This window comes from Myodes glareolus, chromosome 9 (assembly GCF_982192425.1).
Source record: "Myodes glareolus chromosome 9, mMyoGla1.1, whole genome shotgun sequence".
Lineage (NCBI taxonomy): Eukaryota > Metazoa > Chordata > Mammalia > Rodentia > Cricetidae > Myodes > Myodes glareolus.
In genome coordinates, this window is record NC_142034.1 from 64,455,099 (window position 1) to 64,476,619 (window position 21,521).

Below are 21,521 nucleotides of genomic sequence, written 5' to 3' on the forward strand. Positions count from 1 at the left end.
CCTAGTGGCACCCTATCTCTACAGCTCTGCCCCAGGCATCCCTGATGAGGCCACTAGATTTACAGATATGGCTATCAACATTCTACACTCATCCGCCCCCCCCATGGGGCCACCAGATATAGCTATTAATAATACCCCTCCCCCACAGACTTTCCTGTGTTCTTGGTATTATTTCTTAAGGTAAAGGACATTTACTAGCTGAGGACCAGAATATTTACTACTTTTTTCTTTAAACATCTTTCCCAAAGCTTTCATTTCTGTGAGAGAAAAGAAACCCCAGTTCTTAGAGAACTCGCAATGAACTATTTCAGCATGCCCAGGTCTGGCTCTGGTTCCTCAGTACCAACTCTTCTGGCAATCAACCTTGGTGTCAGACTCAGTCTGGCCACGATTGCATGTTGTAGTAGGAAATGGGAAGCCAGGGCTGTTTCTGGAGGTTGAGGCCCACCTTTAAGCAAGGAATGAAGGAGAATCTGGGCTATGTTTTGTGTGCCTTACCATCTTGCCCATAATAACTGAGTTTTTTGTTTGTTTTAGATAGGTTCTCATATAGCTGAGGCTGTCTTTTAATGAGTATTGTTTCTTATACTAACAAGTTATATGTATGTGAATATATATATATATATATATATATATATATATATATATATATATTCCTGCTTCAGGATATCCTTCAAGTCGCTCCTCCTCTTGAGTTCAGGTGGTTCCATGGCAGCCAGACTCCCAAGAGAAATTACATAGGTCTTTTGGCTTACCACCCGGCAACTGGAGCAGGTCCTGGATAGCCACAGTGGCCCTAGATGGCAACTAAACTCCACAGCAGGTGTAAGCCCAGTCACAGCACTTATTATCATTCTTAGAGCAGAGAGCAGGCAAGACCCATTGTCCCTTACACCTGGGCAGTGCCAGCTCTCTGAAGTCTCTGGCCTCAAGTTCGGCCTTCAGGACTCAGCATCCCACACCCAGCCCATGACAACACTGAGGAAAATCCTTTCTGTTCTGGATCTCAGAAGAGGTCATGTTGTGCTATGAAAGCTGACTGAGGTAGAAAATGAAAACAGCACCTGAGGGAGATCCCAGTCTCTCTTAACAGGGCTGGTGGAACTCCAGGTACACTAAGACCATATGGGCATGCTGCCACCACACATGGCTTGCTTCCACTTGCCCAGTGGGGATGTGCTATTCTGAGGTCGGATATAAAGTACAGCAATGGAGCTATGTCACTATGCAAATACTAACAAATCATGTGAGAAGCAGTTCCTTGGTCTCCTCTGACCTCCTAGCTTTTCCCACCTACCATGGCTCTAGTGACTCAGCACAGAGGAGCCCTAGCATTGTGTAACTCTAGTGTCCCTGCCAAGCACAGACGCCCCAATAGCTCTCTCTCTATGGCTGTCTTTGTTATAGAGATCTAGCTAGAATGGAGATTCCTTGTTCCCTAGCATCACCACCAGTCAGTTACTGAGCCCTGTGTCTGTGTAAAATTATATGTAGGTGGTATACCCCACTGCATATTTTCCACATGGTGTCCTTCCTGGATATCCTTTTTATTCTGACCCATAGGCCTCACTTATTCACAGTGACCACTATGCTCTCTGAGGGCTCAAGGACAAGAGCTGAGTTTAACCCCAGGCTGGAGAAAATAGTCTCTAATACAAAAAGAATGAGCCTAGAAAGGCTTTCTCTCTCACCAAAGAAATTAAAAAAAAAAAAAGTTTTATGAAAAACTCTAAAGTAAGTTTTTAATCTTGCTTAAACCACATCTGCATGTAGGTTAACTTGAGACTAGAGAAAACAAAGCCAGACTGGTTCAAAGAACCAATTACATAGGATGGTGGTAGCGCACGCGTTTAATCCCAGCATTGGGAAGGCAGAGGCAGACCTCTGTGAGTTGTTGAGGCCAGCCTGGTCTGCAGAGTGACTTCAGGATGGCCAGGGCTACAGAGAAACCCTGCTTTACTCCTACCCCTCCCCCAAAAAAGAGCCAATGTTCAAACTCTTGGGCTTTTTCAATATTCTTCCCTAAGGCAAACCTGTCTCCTCTGAACCTTGAGCTAATGGCCCTTGCTGGAAGGTGGGAGGGCTCATGAACCAGTACACCTGGGTACTACCAGTGGAAACAGCTAGCCAGACTCCTTGAGCTGTTAATATTGCATAAAAAAGTCAACACAGCATCCCTAGAATTGACCTCAACGTGGCCAACCCTACTACCTTCTATTGGGAGAGACAGGCTTTTGTGTTATGTAGAGACAAAAACAACAAAAACCAGGTCACATTCAGCCCCATGTGTAAGGGTGCCAGGCCTTTAGGAACAAAATACTTTCTCAGACTCTACCCATGCAGTATTGATCAGTTCCATGCAGAACAACACAATGGGGGTCTGCTCTATATGCAGGCATCTCCCCAAGCAACTTTGCTACTAACTGGATGGGTGAGGTCTTCCACAGAGCAAATTCCTTGCCAGAGTCAGTGGGTATCTGCCATCTCCCTATAACTTATTTCCAAGAGAGGAGACATGAACTTGGTGCCGTGCAAATCACCAAGTATGCATGCTGGCTTGTGCCCTCCTGTCAAGCTGGGGAGGCCTTGGGTAGGCTCAGCTCTGTGAAGAGGTTAGAGTACCAATTTCCAGGACAGTTACTGAGATCTCACATGGACTATGTGTGTGTGTGTGTGTGTGTGTGTGTGTCTGTGTGTTGAAGAAGGATGAATGAAGATTATTACACAGAGGTGTGCTATGGAGGTGTGAGCAGTGCATGCAGAGCCGCCTGGGCGGGTAGTGGGCAGAGTGAGAAGTGGTTTACCTACACGACAGGGGACTTGGAAGCGGGCGCGACTCAGTTATCCCATGAGACCTGCTCAATTACGGACTGTCAGAGGAAAGAGCAAAAATAAGACACACACACAATCAGTTCTAAATGCAGCATGCTGGCCAGGCCCTCTCCGCCCATCCTCCCAGAGACATGCCCATCTGAGAGCACACTGGGGATCACTGACTTCATCTTTCCAAGGCTGGTAGTGTCAGTGTGATAACAGGGATGTGCAGAGAACAGACATACAGTGGAGCTAATGAGAGGTCAGATTACCCCACAGAAGGTGAGGATTAAGTCAGAATCCCTCCATGTCTTGCTTCTTGAAGCCCTGGCACCTAGATGGTTTTGATGACATGGAACAGAGACACAGACATGGAACTTGAAGTCACTAGAATCATCCCAACAGGGTGACTACACAGGTAGGTTAGTGCCTGTACTGGCTTGACTTAATACCATCCTCAAGCCCCACCTCAACTATAAGCTGGACCTCACTCACCTTGGACCTGATGTTCCTGAGTTGCCGGGTAACACAGGATCTGTCTTTTTTCAGGAAGTCAGGATTGCTTTTAGATTTCATTATGTCTGAAGGAACAAAAAGGCTCATTACTTCTGTTTTCTACAATCTTCTGAAACCAAACAAAATGTGTGGGAGGTTCCATGTCCACTACTACAGTGCATCAAGTAAATAACCAACCCAGCAACTGCTGGAGCACTGGGTCCCCACCAGGGTGTACATCACAACTCCTCAGTCATAGCACTGTCAATAGAGGATAGGAGGATCTCTTACTTCTGATTTGGACCTTGACTACTAGACAGACCAACTGGCCTTATTATTTCTAGCTTACTCCTGGCATAGGACTGGTATCAAAGAAAATCAGACCAAATTCGTCTCATGACTCACCCCACCAAGAACACAGTCCTTTCAGTGTCTTAAATACAGAAGACAAAAATGCATACTGGGTCACACCATAGTATGTCATGGGTATGGGGCTTCCACGCTTATGCAGAAAGATGTCACAATTTCTCTTTACACCAACACGAAAACATCTCCCCGTCTTCCTAAGAACTACACACTGTCACTGTGCAGCTTCTAATAAACCCAGCTGTCCATGGATGACACTTAGCACTCTGTGCACTGTGTGGTGGACTGCTGCTTGTGGCTCCTGTCTGCAGATGTAGTACCCTATGCACACTTTTCAGAGGTTAGTTAGCATGGCAGGTCTAAAGCTTCCTCCTTCTAATGCCTTGACTTTTTGGTTTCCTACCCAGGTGACTATGGTAATTACCTTTTACAGTTAGTTAGATTTTAAATTGTGCTGTTGTTGCCAGTTGTCTTCCAGAAAAGTGAATGTTTGTATCCCGCAAACAATGTAGAGGACTTGTCTGCAGGCACGTGTGAGGGCTGTCATGGTTACTGTTCCTGAACTTGCTATTGAAGGAAAGCTGAGCTACAGGATATTATGGGACTTGAACAGATTTTCAGTTTGTGGGCTTTTATAAAGAAAGGGTAACCACGAAGGTAAGATGAAATCATGAATTATGAGAAAGTGTCCAAAAGAATGTGGTTCTGCAGGTTCTTTTCCGTCTGTCCTGCACATTTTCAGCCAGCACAGAAAGAGGCCAGTTCCACTGTTCTTGAGAGGGTAGTAGGTTATCCCTCTGTTCTGCTTGCCTGTGGCCCTCAAAGACTGTATGGTAAAACATTTGAGTTGAGGAACTAGCATGAACATCCCCTCTCTGCTGGAGTTTCTCAGAGACAGACTGTAAGACCCCTTGTTACTATGGAAGAAGCTCTGTAAAGCAGCTGCAGGACATGGGAGGAGAGGGTCAATCTGTGCATGTGGGGTCCCTCAAGGTGATATGGGATGTCACAGGACATTAGAATTTTTGGGGTTTGACTCAAGTGTCAAAAAATCTTTACGAGTAGCACCCAGATTGCTCACCGTATCCTGATACAGTAGTGCCTTCAGGAGATTTCTCGCCCAGGGCCTCTGTGGCTGCTTTCAGCTGCTCTTTCAACCTGCTGATATCACAGTCAGCTTTGGCCTTTGCAATGCTAAGCTCTGTATAGATGTCTTTGTACTTGTCACTAGCATACTTCTTATCCTAGAGAATAAAAGGACAGAAATGAACAGCAGCTGGAGACAGGGGATCAGACTCATTCTGAACTTTAGCCTTGGGGCTGATGTGCTGGGAGAACTAATTGTGGCTTGAAAATGATCCTGTGTGTCCTCCCTCTCTCCAGAGACAAAGACTGGACACTGAAGAAAACATGTGGTGAACAGCTAGGGCAGGGCAAGCTGAGGCAGCCTGCTGTGGTCCTGACTGCCAAGTCACTTTCTTGTGGGTGTCAACCAGGAAAAGCCTCTGGTTTTCAGATTTTCTAAGTGATCTGATGATATCAAGGATTATATCGCTTCTTTCTAACTCCAGTCCAACTAGACCCACCTGAACGGTAGACCAAGCCTCACTTCACCTCCATGGCATTCTTCTGTGTCATTCCTCCTGTCCACAGGAACAACCACCACCTGACTAGGCCAGGGAGGCTTTCTTGTTCACTCCTAAGGTATATGCTTACATGCTGGTGTTTCAAGGGAACCTGACTTTGTGACCATGATCCTGTAGAGTGGCTTGCCGTGCCACCAGAGGGACCCGGCCAGGCTTCCCAACATTTACCCTACCCTGCCCTGCCTTCAAACATGTGGCCCTTACCCGCAAGGCTGTCTGGAGTTCATCCTTGAGGGAGCTGATCTCCTGCTTCAGGTATTGTATTTCTGACTCTTTGACCCGCAACAAGACCTATAAGGAGAGAGAAAATGAGGTCTGGCTCTCAGAAACAAGGGATTCTGTAGTCTATGCCTACAAAGGTTGGCTTGCAGACAGTTGCTTCACACACTGGGGAGGAGGAGAGAGCCCACCCTTGATGACACCCAACACAACACATGATTTAAATACCTCCCAAATGCCTCTACAGAAATGGGGAAGGGAAAATACTCTGCTAGGCTCCCTAGTCTTGAGAACCTGGGGTTGCAGGCATGGGGACTATCTTGAGTTCCCACTCTTGCTTGCTCCCTGCAGCAGGAGCTGCCAAGGTCTAGATATATTGTTCCTATAGGAAATTTTGCCAAGCCTACTTAGCTCCTCCTGCTTACCTGTCAGTATGGTGTAGTCTGAGTGATCTATAAAGGAAAATTTTAACCTAATGGGGGCCTTCTTGATGATGCCCTACACCAGTGGTTCTCAACCTTCCTAATGCTGTGACCCTTTAATACAGTTCCTCATGTTGTGGTGACCCCCCAACCATTACATTATTTCATTGCTACTCTATAACTGTAATTTTGCTGTTATGAATCATAATAAAAAATCTGATATGCAGGATATCTGATATGCGACCTCCAAATAATAATAAAAATATATGATATGCTGAGACCCACATGTTGAGAACCGCTGCCCTACACACATTAGAGTCTTTCCTTTCTCCCTCTCTCTTTCAACAGTGTTTTTTTTTTTTTTTTAAGATTTATTTATTTATTATGTATACAGTGTTCTGCCTACATGAAGGCCTGCAGGTCAGAAGAGGGTACCAGATCTCATTATAGATGGTTGTGAGCCATCATGTGGTTGCTGGGAATTGAACTCAGGACCTCTGGAAGGGCAATCAGTGCTCTTAACCACTGAGCCATCTCTCCAGCCCCCTCAACAGTGTTTTTTCTTTTCTCTTCTTTTCTTTTCTTTCCAGACTGCTCTGTAATCTTCTTGCTTCAGCCTCCCAAGTAGTACACTACTGCAGAATGAGCTGTTCTGACTTAAAATGAACATCCTGGGCTGTGAGAAATTAATTCATGATAATCTGAGAGAAACAACATTCTTGTAGCCTTGAAATGGGCCACTTTATGAAACCAGTTTGTGGGCAGGTAAAGGAAAGTCATCTGGAGGGCCCCTGCTCTTGCCTGTGGACCTGAGACTACCTGCTATGTCTGGATGACTTTGGGCCTTCCCACAGCTTTCACACATGCTAAGCCAGTGTTCTACTACTGAATTCTAACCTTCTGGCCCTATCTTCAAATCTGGTCTCCAATGACTCTAAACTAAGGAACTACTGTGTGATTCAGGAGCACTGGGCAAGGCAGTGCCTAGCTTCTCACAGTACCTCTAACTCATAGGCATCCTTCCCCTGTGTGAGTGGCAACACAGTGGACTCGCCGCCACCATCTCCAGTCAGTAGTGTCCTCAACCGTGTGATTTCTGCAGCCAAGCGATTATTTAGTTCCTGGAGAGACACAACAACACAACAGTGACCGCCCACACACAGTTGCTTGGACACCAGAGAAAGTCATTTTTCACTAGTAGTGTGTAGAGACCTAAGAATGGAGGCCACAAGCCTTGTGCATGCACAGCACCATGTTTAAGGTAGACATTTGAGGCTGTTACCACATAAAAGCTGTTCATATGGGCTATGTGAGGCTATGTGAAAACTTAGGTTCCAGGACCCCTATTAAGCACCAAATTCTGTGGATGCTCAAGGGCCCAAAAATATCTGCATACACCCTCCCATATAATTCAGTTATCTATAGATTACATCTCATACCCAATACCAAGTCTTTTCTTTTTTCTCAAGACAGTGTTTCTGTGTAGCCTTGGCGGTCCTGGAACTCATTCTGTAGACCAGGCTGCCCTCAAGCCCAGAGATCCACCTGCCTTTGCCGCCCAAGTGCTAGGATTAAAGGTGTGCACCACCATCCCTCAGTCATGTAATTCTTAAGTATTCAGTTGTACTGTATTATTTAGGGAGTAGTGAAAATAAAAAAGTTAGTGTATGTCCAGTGCAAATGCTCCCCTCCCCCTGCCTGAAAATTTTCTATCTGTGGTCAGTCGAATCTACTGATTCACAACTCACAGCAGAGAGGCAATTGTGTCTTTAGAGTTAAGGTTCCAAGGATTTTAAAACACTGGAGTTAGAAGGTGGTGGCGAGGCAGGTCTGTGAGTCTGAGGCCAGCCTAGTCTGTTGAGTGAGTTTCAGGACAGCCAGAGCTGTTATACAAAGAAACCTTGTCTTGAAAAACAATAAACAAAAAAACCAATAACAAAAAAACAAAAAAAAAACCCCCAAAACCCTAACCTTCTGGTGTGGGCAGTGTTATCTTGTCCCATTAGACCTCCTAAAGGCTATTCTGCTCTGTCCCTCCATTTTCTCAGGCCTCCTCCCTGGCTGCAAAGTGCTTTTCTTCAAGCCACTGCAGCGGTTCAGTGATTCCCAAGTAGTTCTACCTACAGTCTGGAATGGCTTAAAGAGAAGGCAAGCATGATACAGCTTGAGGCAGGCAAAATAGGGTGGTCAGAAGAGATTATTCTGAGCTCAGTATCACAACCCAGTCATTTGGGCCAGCAGGGATTCTAGTGAACCCCAATTTCCTGAGAAACACTGAATTCTGAGAGTGTGACTTATAGAAATAAAGATGAGAGGGTAAATCCAGCCACTAGAGGACAGAAGACCCCAACCCTGAGATGAACCTGACCAGAGACTTGTAAGTCTCTGCAAAGGCAAATATGGTGGTACCTTAGCTAGGTAATCTCTATGAAGGTGAGGCTTAGCCTCTCTTGGCCTTACCTGGTTATGGGCATTGAGTTCCTGGTTCTCACGCTGGCATTGCCGCAGGGCCTGCCGCTCGGCCTCCAGCGCCTGGGCCAGGTGTGCATTCTCCAGGCACTTCTGGGAGTACTGCTCCGAAAGAACCTCCAGCTCCCTCTGCACTGACTGCAGCTCCTCCCTGCAGAGAGGGAATGCTCAGCCCTGCCCCACTATAGAACTGGCAGCTGGGTATTGACAGTACAATGTCTCCTCACAGAATGTCAGGAATACTTTGCAGAAATGACTCTGTCTTTCCTGAGCCATTTACAGCTGGCATGATGGAACTGGGAGGCAGAGCCAGTTAGTCACTGTGATCTCAGAGGTGGAAAGCATCCACTTGGGTGCTGTATCACGTCATAGTACAGACATTCAGCACCAGGAAACTGCCCTGGAGGTACTATTTTTAGCATCCCATGTCCAGAAGGGCCAAATCCCCAAGAGAACCAGGAAGGAACTTCCAGATAAGCCTCTAGTCCAGCAAGCATGACCACTGGATTTCCTGAGCTGTTGCTTTAGACCCTGGCATATTCCAGAGACCTCAGCAAAGTCTAATCAATGAATACCTCCTGTAACTAACCCTAGCAGTGTGACTCCTACTGAGGGAAAATTCACAAGTTGCTGTTTCAGTGCTGTACTTGGTGCTGCTTCCTGTGCAGCCAGTATGTGTGAAATTTCCAGAACATGAACTATGGTCACTTTTGCCACAGTTGTGGTATACCAGGCACAAAGCACCAGCCAGACCCTGGCTCTTTGTAAGGTACTGATATAGTAGCAGTGGTACAAACAAACAGGGGATGGTGTCTGCAGTGAGCCCTAACACACAGAAGGCATTTGTTTTATTTTAGAACAGGATCTCCATATACAGCCCAGACTGGCTTCGGATTTGTGGCACTCTTCCATCCTTAAAGTCTCCTAAGTGCTGGGATCACAAATGCATGTCACCATGCCTAGCTTAAGTGATGGTTTTTAAATATCATTTGTTACATTTGTTTCTCTGTATTGTAGAGATCAGTCTTAATTAACCCTTTGGTGTTTGCACCTGAAGAGCAAGGTAGTGTGGTAGGTTTCAGACCTATGATCTCCTCACTTCCCTAAGACCAACTTCAAAGCTGTCTTAGGCTTGGGAAAGTAGCCCTCTCCCATGGGGCTCTCCTAGGGCTAGGTGACTCACAGGTACTGCCGCCTCAGGGCTTCAATGTCCGAATTGATGCTGCTGATCTGAGACCGCTGACTCTTCTCTAACTCCCGTTCCATCTCCTCCCGGTGAGCATTCTTCATGGCTTCAATGGCTGCAGGAAAGACAAAGCCCCTCAGCACCAAAATCTCGCACTACAACTGGCAGTGGCTCTTTCTACTACATTATCCCTCCACAAGGCCACAGGCAGGTTGGATGATGCCTGCTTCCTGCTGGCACCAACTACTCAATAGCAGTAGGACTCCACAGGAGGCTGGTCTATCACAGACGGACTCTCTGGGATAAACAAAGGCTGAGAGAATTCACAAACTAATTCCCTTGAAAGGGCTATAGATGTGTTTATGTGATATTAGAAAAACTCCACAATGATCAAATAAATGTCAATGTTGTACTCTTGAATGGGTTTTTAAAACAAGAGTGTGTGAGAGCTGGTTACTTACTTTCCTGATGCTAAAATAAGCCACATACCGTCATTAACCATGTAAAGAGGGGCCGGGCAGTGGTGGCGAATGCCTTTAATCCCAGCACTTGGGAGGCAGAGGCAGGAAGGATCTCTGTGAGTTCAAGGCCAGCTTGGTCTACAGAGCTAGTTCCAGGACAGCTATGGCTGTTACACAGAGAAGCCCAGTCTCAAAAAAAAAAAAAAAAAAAAAAAAAAAAAAAAAAAAAAAAAAAAAAAAATTCGTGTAAAGAGAAAGCAACAAATGCAACATGAGATAGGTGAGACACACTTGCTGGGGCTGTGTTACATATATTCATGCTCCTATGAAGAGTCCTCCAAGTGATGGATGCTTGTTGGGGGCCTACAGTATCACAAACAGGTGGGGTACTGGTTCTCAGTGTGGAGGCTCTCAAAAGGCTTCTCAAGTTAGTCCTTGCCTCACTTTGAATCTTCTAATACCTCTCTCCAAAATGAAGCTTAAGGCTAGGGCTGGTACTGATTTGGTCTAGCACCTGCTGGACACGTGCAAGGCCATGTTCAATTTCCAGCAACACAGAAACAGGGTGGGGTAGTTCATGTCCCTTACTACAGCACTGGGTAGGTGGAGGAAGGAGAATGAGTTCAAGGTTATTCTCACTTACATAGGGAGTTAAAGGGTGGCCTAGAATAGAGACCCTGCCCACCCATACCCACCACCATCTACAAAGAGGAAACTTCTATCTCAGGAAAAAACAAGGGAAGGCCAATTCTCTTCTGAACTACAGGTTTGGCCTAAACACGGGACCCCTGTGCTCCTGGACTTAACCCTACCTGAGATGGTGGCAGCTGTCTCCTCAGCCAGGAGGCGGTCCTTTTCCTCCCGCAGCTTCTCCAGCTCCCGCTGGTGTTGCCTCTGTAGGTCTTCAATCTTCTTCTGGTGTGTCTCTTCCATGGCAGCAAAGCCTCGCTCACATGTAGCCTGTGGAATGGAAGAGGGCTTATTGTTTCTCTTTGCCTCCAAGTGGCTGTCCCGTGTAATAAATAAGGCAGCGACCTGCTTGATCCAAGAAGTAATATGGTCTCAAGATATGGCTGGAGCTTCCAGCATCAGGTACCAAGTCTATATGTAGCTATACACCCTTTTTTTTCTGGGACTGCGTGGCATTACAACCAAATGGCACATGCACTGCCTATATTGGCTGGAGTAGCAGACATACTGGATCGTCAACAGGGACAAATTCTGACAAACATGCTAGTTGGAGAGAGTGAGGTCCATCCTGAAACAAAGGGTAGAGAGACTGGAGAGCGCAACCCAGCTGCTGTGGGCTGGGATAGACAGGATCTATTTTTGGGAACTTCAGCTCAAGGGTATCCACCCAGGAGCCGGAGTAGATGCCAACATCTTTCCTGCCAGCCTATGCTTTCTCCTTTCCTCTCTTTTAAAGGACAACAGAGGCATGCTACCCACTGAGAACCGTACCACCTTACCAAACAGAACAGACACAACATGTAAGTCCTAAGGAGAGTTCCCATTCTCCACAGCCATGGAGCCCAGCTGCTCTCTCCAACCAAGCAGTAATGCATGCCCTGTGTTCCACCTGCAGCTTACAGCTACTTTGAATGTGGGTCATTCTGTCTAAACTTGTGATAGCCACCTCTGAGAAGAACTGGCTTTCTAATAAAACAAAACAAAGAAACAAGCTGATAGAATGTGGCTCTAACTCTGTGCTCCTATCTCATAGTTTTGCTAATGGATTTAAGAAAAGATACCAAGTATCCAACCTCCATGCTTTGACATTTCTTACTGATTCACACAATCACTGTGGGGCTTCTATTCAGCAACTTTAAACTCCTGCTCACATCCTAGAGCTGACTGCAGAGGGTGCTGTACTAGTTACCTTCTCCACATAGCCTAGAGATAATCTTATACAGCCTGTTTACTCTGTCTGCAGTTTAACTAAGACACAGCACAGAATGTTCACTGAAGAGTATTCCGCTTGTGGCAGTCAGTGCTCAGAATATTTTGGATTTTGGTTCATTTCAGATTTTGAGTTCCATGTAATGGATGCCAATCCTATAGAAAGTCTTTTCCATCTTATTTGGATTTGTGCATTTTGGAATACACAAAGAAGACAGGGTCCAAAATTTTTAAAACAGAAACACTGTGGTGTCTTTAACAACCAGGTTGCTTCTTTGTTAACTGTATTATATTTGAAAATTGTTACTCTGTAAACCAATTTTAAAAATTTGAGTGTGGATGTGTGCATGGAAGCCACCATTGAGGCTTAACATCGAGTGTCTTTCCTTGATCACTTCGATCTTACATAGAACCTCTCATCTGAACACAGAATTTGTTGATTCAGCTAGCTGGCCTAGCTAGTTTTCTATGGGAAGCCATTGCCTCTATCTGCTATGTGCTAGAATTACAAGGGGGCCACACCATATCATGCTTACCCAGGATTTACATAAGTGCTGGGGGTGTAAACTGGTGTTCTCGTGCTTGCTGGCAAGTACTTTAAACACTGAGCCATTTCCCCAGCTCCAAATTTTAATTTTTAAACCATCCTTAGAATCCAAAGTTCCTTACTAAGATGCAGACTCATGGCTAGTGGTGGTGTGGCAGCAGCAACAGTCCAGGCTCCCTTCTCTGGACAGAGATCCACAGAGAGAGAAACTGTTCCCAGCTGGCTATCAGTCTGGTCAAACACACTGCATGTGTCCAGCTGTGCCACAAGTCCTACAGAGGGCTTGAAGTTCTTGGGCACATACATATGCTGAAGTCTGACGCTTACTCTCAACCTGTACCTTTTGTTTCTAAGGCATTTTCCCACTAGGTAACCTGAACCCAGCACAACCATTCCAACATCCTGCTAACTGACTGTGATGTTGCCAGGCCTGGACCCACCCTTCCCAGGCTGTGGAGGTGCCTGCAGATGCAAAAAGGAGCAGGCAGTGGTGGCCCAGGATCCTCACAGGATCACTGAATACACATTTTGAAAATTTCTCACAATACTTAATGTTTTTTTTTTTTTTTTTTTTTTTTTTTTTTTTTTTTCCCGAGACCAGGGTTTCTCTGTGTAGCTTGGAGCCTGTCCTGGAACTCGCATTGTAGACCAGAATGGCCTTGAACTCACAGAGATCTGCCTGCCTCTCCCTCCCTAGTGCTAGGATTAAAGGCATGAGCCACCACTACCTGGCGCCTTATGATTTTTAAAAGGTCTGGATGAAATCAGGAAAAGAATGGTGAGCAACAGTGCCTCAGGTGCCTCATCAACCTCTCCTGTGTATTTGGTCAGTAGCTATGTGGTCACCCAGAGGCAAAGGAAAAGCACCAGCCTGAATATACCATTGTTTCCCTTCAGTATGGAGGAAAAGGGTGTTGGGAAACAGTCCCAGACACCCTGCTGTGCTACAGTTGTGATATAGTGACCTGCAAAAAGATCTGATTCAGGGACGCTTGGGGCCTATATACCTTCTAATGGGGAAGAAAATGAGGACACAGCTACCAGGCCACCTCTGGAATCTAAGAAATGGTTAGAACCCTCCACAATTAGGCCCAGGCAGCCACACACAGTGTAATCTAAGATAAAAAAAAAAAAGTGATGTCCACAGAATGACAGGTAGCCGGTGAGGCAACAGTATGGGAAAGCCCTTCTCAGACACAGTGCCCATCTACTGCTAACTCTTCCTTGGGAAGTCTGGCTAGACAAGAATGCTTACTGCTTTGCAAATACTGCTGTGCTGTAAAGTCCTAACTCTGCTCTCTGGGAAGAGTCACATGGTGGCTGCCGTTCAGAGGTGTGAGACAGTCCTTGGACTAATGCCTCAACTTTGAAGCCAGAAGGGGTTCTGTGAGAGTAAGGTGAAGGGTGTGGAGAGTGCCCTGGAGGCATGTACAGGCAAGGAAGACCCTACTTTACTTTCCCACAGGGATGCTGCTTTCCTTGCTAGTTTCTCTTCTGGGTCATGAATAGAGAGGAGAATGTTACTCAGTTATGCCTGTATAGCAGTTGAGAGCTAAAACTATTTCCTATTCCACTAAGACCTCAGTTGCCCACAATGCCCCTTTCTTGTACAACCAAAGAGAATTGGCTCTGAAAAATAAATGGTGCTAAAGACCTTGAGGCTCTCAAAGTCCCGTTGGTACTTCTCCCGCAAGGTGGCCACATCACCCTCCAGCTCTTTATGGCCCAGCTCCTCTCGCATGACATCCATTTGGGCCTCCAACTCCTGGATACGTTCTCGTAGTCCTGTCATGGATTCAGCCTCATCCTTGGCTGTTGGCACAGTTCTGGGTTCAGATGGCCTGGGAGCCAGTGGGGAATCTGGGTGTGAGGGTTGGCAGAGGCTGAGGGCTCCCCGCAGGTTCCATATGTAGTGTTCCTGCAAGGCCCTCAGCTCTTCCTGATGGACAGCCTGTAGCTCCCGGACCTTCAGCTGGAACCTGTCCTCCAGCATCTTCATTTGCTGCACATGTTGCTGTTCCATGGCCTGCCTGTCTTTGACTGAAGCGTCTAGCTGGCTGAGAACCCGGCTACGCTCAGCCTGCAGTGTATTCTCAGTGTGGCTCAGTTGCTCTACCATGCACCTGATCTCCTCCTCATACCTGCCCTGCAGGGCAAACATGCTTTCACTGTGTTTGCTTTCTGCTTCTTGTAGACATCTCTGTTGATGATCCATCTGGCTCACCTTGGCCTTGAGCTCAGTGTTTTCCTTTTCAATGAGGGTGATCACCTTCTGGTACTCACTCTTCTGTTTCTGGAGAAGTTCTTCATATTCCTCCTTCAGGGCTCCAACTGCTTGTGCACGCTTCTGGCAAGAGGCCCCTGTGGCCTCCTGACAGGCCTTCTTGTAAAACCGCAGCTCCTTTTCATACTCCAGCCGTATTCTGCATGCTGCATAGCACACCTGAGCCTGAATAATTGCATCTTGAACCAGTAATGAAGAATACTGACCAAGGCCCTCTAGACAAGCATCATATGAGAGATGCTGTGACATTTGCAGAAGCCTCTGGCAACCCCCAAGTTGCTCTGTGGGAGGCAGGGCTGGTAAGGCAGCTGAAATCTCCTCAAGGATGCTAGCCTTTTCCCTCAGCTGCTGGGCCAGCTCATCCTGAATGGCAGCAAGGACTTCAGGGCTCTGATGGAAAGCCTGCAAAGGCTCTTGGGAGTCATCTGTGCCTGGCCTCAGTACCTCTCCTAATGGGCTCTGGTCCCAGGATGTTTGTACTTGGTCCTCCCTGCCAGTTGGATGCCTGAGGGTTTCTAAGATCTGCTGTATTACTCTTTCAAAGTCTGGGGTTTGGTAGGCTCCCAAGATTTCTCCCAGCATGCACTTGTGCTGCTGTAGGGCTGCCTGGGTCCCCTGAAGGGTCTCCTGTATGCTCTGTAGCCTATGGTGGAACAATTCTCTTAATGATTGTGTGGCATAGCTGAGCTCTGCACGAATCCATGTGGCATCAGCCAGACTTTGGGGAATATGCTGCTGCCTGTCTCCTGACGTGCAGGCTGCTTCTTCTCCCAGTGTCCCTAGGTGCTTACTTAGGGACTCGACCTGGTTCCAGAACTCACCATTCACCAGTACCTTCTTGGCCCAAATCTCCATTGGAGCCCCAGCAGAGAGGGCAGTACTTTCTTCCTTCAGAGGCCACTCCCCTGACTGAGTAAGCTCACGGAGAACACCATACACATCTGAAGTGGTATTCTTTAGAGAGTCAGCAATTTGGTTGATAAGTGAGGCCTCCAGAACTATCTGAGCAGAAAGTAGCTTCCTATGTTCCTGCTCATTCAATATGGGCTGGTAGGGCTGCTGCACATGGGTTGTCAGACCACTTTCCATGGGATGCCTTGTCTCTTGCTCAGTCTGCGTCCTGCTGTCTGATGGGGATTCCCAAGGCTGAAGGGCCTTTATAGCACTCACAAGCATACTCTCTATGTTAGCCAGGGAGGCTGCACATGCATCCTGTCCCTCCTCCTGGTCAGCAAATGGCAGAGACCTTAGCTTTTTCCAGCAGTTTTCTAAGCATGTCAGGGCTTGGCTATTTTTGGCTTGGAAGTCTTCCAGCTCCCCAGAGTGGTGTTCAATGTTTGTTGCCTTCTCCTGTCTCTCTTTCTCTAGCTGAGAGGCCAGTGCACTAGCCTGTAGTAGGCTGGCACGGAGTTGTTCCCTCAACTGTGCCTCAGTGCCAGCCCACTGCTGGTGCAATGCAAGCAATGCCTCCTGACTCTGGCCCTGCTGGCTCTCCAGCCTCACAGTCACGTCTTTGAGCTTTTCCTCTGTGACATAGAGCTTTGTCTCCAGGGAGTGGATTATAGAGATATATGTTTCAGCATCTGCAGCTGCAGGGAGTGTGCTAGGGGTAGCTTCTGAGGACACACTGTCCTCTGAGGGTGACTGGTCCTGGCTGGTGTCTGATGATGTGCTGCTAGTCCAGGCCTTTGCACAACCCTCAGGGTGTATGTATCTTTGGCACTGGATTGTGGAGAACCGGATCCTTGGCCTTTTTACAGGTGCTCCCTGGTCAGACTTAGAGCTGCTTTGCAGATGCCCATCCCTGTCAGGCACATCTGCAGACTTTGGGGGTACCATGTTCTCCTCTCTGCTGGGGCTACCACTGTTACATTCCTCCCCTAGGCCAGCACCTGGGTCTTCATCCTCTGGCTGTGAGTGGGGAAAGCCTGGAAATACTCTGGTGACTGAGCCTAGGGGCAAAATGCCACGGTCCTCCTCCGTTTGCTCTGCCGTACTCTGAGGCTCTTTGGCATCCTTTGGAGAATCACTTACAAATCTCCTTAGACACTCTTCCTTTTCCTGCAGCTTAATTTCTGTTTCCTCTAAGCTGCTGCCCAAGGCAATCATTTTAACCAAAGCCTCATTAAGGTCTTGGTCTTTCTTTTCTAGAACTCTCTCATGTGCTTCCTTAATGTGCTTCAGTTCTTCTTCCTTTTCTCTCAGCAGAGTGCGTACACTCTGTAGCTGGATAGAGACCTTGTGGTGTGAGTGCTCTAGGTTCTGGTAGTCAGCTTCTCTTCCCCTCAGCTTCTCTTGGAGCTCAGCCACGTCCCCATCAGATGTGGCCACACGTTCCATGAGCTCTTGGAATTGCTGCTTGATGAGATCCCGTTCATCATGGAGGCTCTGTACGTGCTGGGCTAACTGGCGGATGCTAGCCTCCCGGGCTTCCAGCTCTTCCTCTAGCTGGTGTACCTGCTCACTGCCTTTGCTTGTTTCACTCAGTTTTTCTTTTTGAAGGGCCTCCACCTGCTGCACATGGCTTTGTAGCTGGTCCTCATAGGCATTAGCCTTGTCCTCTACCTCTTTGAGGTTCTGCAAAAGTGCCTGCTTCTCCTGTTCACAGCTCTCCAGTAACAATGTGTAGTTCCTCTTCAACTTCTTCTCCATCAAATGCTGGGCCTGCTCACTGGTACCTAGCTGCTGGCTGAGCTCAGCAATGCATTCCTGCAGTCTCTGCACCTCCTTCTGTCGGTCCTTTTGCAATGCCTGCTGTGTTTCTAGGTCCCTCAGTTCCTGTGTCTTCTCTAGCAGTAGGGCTTCTGTACTTTTGAGTTTCTGCTCACTGGCCCTCAACTGGCCACTCAGCATGGCCTTGCTGTGCTGCCATTCCTCTAGTTGCTCACGAACTTTGCCCTGCTCCAGCTTCAGCTCACCCTTGAGCTTGGCTAGAGCCTGCTCCTTAAGGGCCAGTTCTGCAGCTGCACTACCAAGTCTTGCTTGCAGGGTTTGAATCTCAGCCTCATGGTGCCGGATTGCATCCTTGGCCTCCCCATAGCTATGTTTCAGCGTCTGAATCTGCTGGGTGATGAGCTCTTGTCGCCGGCACTGAGCTTCCAGCTCACTTTGGAGGTCTTGGTTGACTCTATGGAGCCTCTGCCAGGCACCCGATGGGGAAGTGGCCACTTCAGTCTTAAAAAAACCGATTAAATACTGGTTAGTAACACTCAGGCCACCCTGTTCTGAGTGTCACACCTCTGGCCAGGATCAATCATAGAAAAGCTCCTTGGTGGGTTTGGCTTTAATCCTTTGAACAACTTTTTTTTTTCTTCGTTTAAAGAAAAAAAAATCAAATTAATGTGGGTTTTATTTAATTGTTTTTGGCAAATATAGCTGCTTCCACATAAACAGAACACATGGGAAAAACATCAAAAAACAGCTCTATCTAATTGAACAGCATCTAGAAGAAATAAACCAAATAAAGCTGAATAATGAAACACACTGAGAAGTATAACGGAGACCGAAGGACAAAAGGACACCGCATTTGTTTTGCAAAACAAAGTATGTGGTTCTAGACCACATATTTAAAGCAGTACAGGGTATAAGGCACAAGAAAGTGATGTCACTTCCTTCCATGATAGGAAGAGAAGGAAGGCAGGTAACTACTTGAGAGATGTCAGCAAGGTAACATTGGAACATTTCCTTTTTAGAAAGCGTAGTCAGGCCTCCACCGTAAGGAGAAAACTAATCTCTACCTGCAAGAAGACAGAACAAGGGGAATGCAGATCATGAAGCAAAATGTGGTAACAAAACAAACCTTCATAAAGCTCAAAATAAGAGTGAAACATGCAAAACCCAAAATAAAACACAAAACTCCTCAAACTGAGAGACACACAGAAGAGACAGAACTAATATAAAACAGGGGAGACAACATGGGTAAGTCAGGAGAACCCCCACCTAGAATCTGGCCTGCCCAGGCTCCCTCAGTCTACTGGTGGGGAAGCCACAGATGTGACACTCAGGTTAAGTTCCAATTCCACACCATGTTCACCATCCAAAGCATGCAGGCCCCTCCCAGCAGTTAGCACAGCACCCTACCCGAGCTTGCATCTCTTAGCCCTCAGTGCCCCAAAAGGCCTCTTTCCCCTTCTCACTTTTGACTATAAGCATTTCCAAAACTCAGGGGTAATCATTATTAGATTCAGCGGGAAGCTGGCCCAGGTGCTAACCACAGGGCCTTCAATGTAGATGCACATACTAGTCCATGTTAGATACACAAGGTAGCAATGTGCAAAGCTTTTTGGCAGTGTCTTTACCACCATGTCTGAAGTCAAGTTTTATATGATGGACCCAACAAAGGCTTAAGAAAATGACCCTTAAATTAAGGATGGCCTGAATGAATAACCTCAAGCTTTCTGAGTAGGCTGTATAGAAGGGAGATGCCTGCTATGGCCAGTTTGGGGCAAGGTCAGAAGTAGGCTAGCAGTGAGTCTACTGGAAGGGAAGAGGGTGCGGTAATGTGGGGCAAGCAAGGGACACATGCAGCAGTGGGAGGGATAGGCATGAAGGTAAGGTAGGCTCTGGTTGAGGCGAAGAAAGGACTCCAGGTCCATTTATAACTTGGTGACGAAGACTGAGGAGATCAGTGCACAAGGGTCTGGGCATGTCAACAGTGAACTTGGCAGGGATTTTGGATCTTTGAGGGCTAAAGGTCTTTGGAGACACTAGTTCTAAATGACACAGGCAGGAGATTGCTGCTGTAGGAGTGGTGAATGCTTCTGGGATGAGTGGCAGAATCAAGACTAGAACCTAAAACCCTAACACCACTCTAAAACCAATGTCTTCTCCGGGAGCTTTAATTCAATTCTACCACACCATTCTACTATCCCTAGCACTTACTTGTTGATTCCTCCATCAGCACGACAGTACCCAGGGTGAGAGTATGTCTACTTCATGTCTCAGAGCTAGCATTTATCCTAGGAAGCCAGTTACAGGATAATACATGCCCATCTGTCCTCATACAAAGCTTCCCTGAGACTGTTTTTTGACATAACCATATCAAGGGTACTCTAGGGATCTGAATGCAGAAGGATTCTGGAAGACGCCTCAAAAGGAGAAGGACATTGGCTTTGGGCTGTCAACTCAGCACCTAGCTGCCATAACTTTTACCTCAATCCTGGTGGGGTTAGGATGGCTAGGTGGTCATATGTCCTCCTGAAACTCAGGCTGGTTACAAAGGAATAGGTAGGTGGGTGGTGGTGCAGGTCTAGCTCCACCACTAACTTGTTGTTGTCCTAAGAAGGCACTTGGCTTGCTGTCTTGCCCACCTTTTCAGAATATGTACAACAGGCCCAATCTCACTATGGTGAACACAATGAGAAATGAGACACAGATACATGGTTTTCGCAAAAGCACGTCTAGAAAGTCTAAAGGAGAGATTACCAAAATGATTTCATGACCAAAAGAAAATCCTTAGCTGTAGAGATTTGGTACACATCCCCCCCAAATCACTGTCCTAGTAGCAAGGAAAATGTACAGAATATCATAGCATTTAGGAACCTTTGTCCTTGTTGACCAGAGCTCTGCCATGTTTGCACATTCCTAGCCTGTGGGCCTGAGCAGACCTTTCACACTGAAGCCCCTGGGTGCACTGATGACTGGGCAGCTGCCCACCCTACCTGCAGCACATAGCCCTCCCGGGCACTCTGCTCTCGGCCCAGGGCCACCCTTAACTGGTCCTGCAAAAGCCGATTCTGCTCTAGAAGATCCGAGGCCTCTTTCTGGCTCTGCTCCAGCTGTTGGTGAAAATAAAAAAAAAAATACATACACTTCACAAATAGGATGGCAATAAGGAAAAGCAACTGACCACAGTGGCCATACAATGGGCTCTTTCACTAGCCTCAGACATCTCACTGGACATGCATCATATGGAACTGAAGGGTCCAGCTCAAGCTGCATATCCAGTGAGATGCCTGAGGCCAGTTAAGAACTCAGTATGCGGCCTAGAGGCCAGAAGCCTTATTTTATCTTATTTTCCTGGTTTTTCGAGACAGGGTTTCTCTGTGTAGCTTTGGGGCCTGTCCTCGAACTAGCTCTTGAAGACCAGGTTGGCCTCGAACTCAGAGATTCGCCTGCCTATGCCTCCTAAGTGCTGGGATTAAAGGTGTGCTCCACCAATGCCTGGCCTAGATGGCTTATTTTGATAGCCTAGAACTATGCAAGTTTGAATTACTTCATTTTACCTATATTTTTACCTATATAATATTTACCTATATAATATTTTATTAGTGCAGATAGAAAATGGAAAAGTCAGTGTTGGTGCTAGTGATCTATCAGGTTCCTACATTTAATAAAACAGAAAAAAACAAAAAATTAAAGAGGCAAAGAGAGGCATGCTGAAGTGGCAGATCTTCAGTTGGCTATTATGGAAAGAGTGCAATATGCCTGACGCTTGCCGAGAAAGATGCCTCTAAGGGGGCAAAAATCAGACAGAACCCTATGTAAGCTGAGCATATATCTCAAATACCTCATGTGAGTATTCTGGTTGCTTGTTGTTTTGCCTTTGAAATGATTCTGGAGTAACTGTATTTACATAATAAGCAATTTGAGGGATGGAGCCCAATCTAAATACAAACTTCAATCCTGTTACATTTTTTCTTTATACACATGACTTCATTTATACATGTGATATGTACATTTTGTTTTGTTTTGGCAATGCCGGTATTGAAGCC

At 46.7% G+C, this 21,521-nt stretch overlaps 1 protein-coding gene across 9 annotated transcripts in view; it reads right to left on the bottom strand.

Moving 5' to 3' along the window:
* Window positions 1-21,521, bottom strand: part of Mprip (myosin phosphatase Rho interacting protein) — a 124,895-nt gene that overhangs the window by 1,110 nt on the left and 102,264 nt on the right. For 3 of the 9 annotated variants that reach the window (XM_048448063.3, XM_048448062.3, XM_048448058.3), the window contains 9 exons: window positions 20,469-20,585; window positions 14,179-17,982; window positions 10,891-11,038; window positions 9,615-9,732; window positions 8,423-8,582; window positions 6,964-7,083; window positions 5,526-5,612; window positions 4,757-4,919; window positions 3,310-3,395 (listed from right to left, as the gene is read on the bottom strand). In XM_048448063.3, coding sequence (XP_048304020.3) covers window positions 3,310-3,395; window positions 4,757-4,919; window positions 5,526-5,612; window positions 6,964-7,083; window positions 8,423-8,582; window positions 9,615-9,732; window positions 10,891-11,038; window positions 14,179-17,982; window positions 20,469-20,585 — 4,803 coding nt within the window. Of the gene's footprint in view, window positions 1-2,804; window positions 2,871-2,941; window positions 3,149-3,309; window positions 3,396-4,756; window positions 4,920-5,525; window positions 5,613-6,963; window positions 7,084-8,422; window positions 8,583-9,614; window positions 9,733-10,890; window positions 11,039-14,178; window positions 17,983-20,468; window positions 20,586-21,521 lie in introns of those variants that run through there. The other 6 variants (XM_085695003.2, XM_048448066.3, XM_048448060.3 and 3 more) reach the window with 5 other exon arrangements.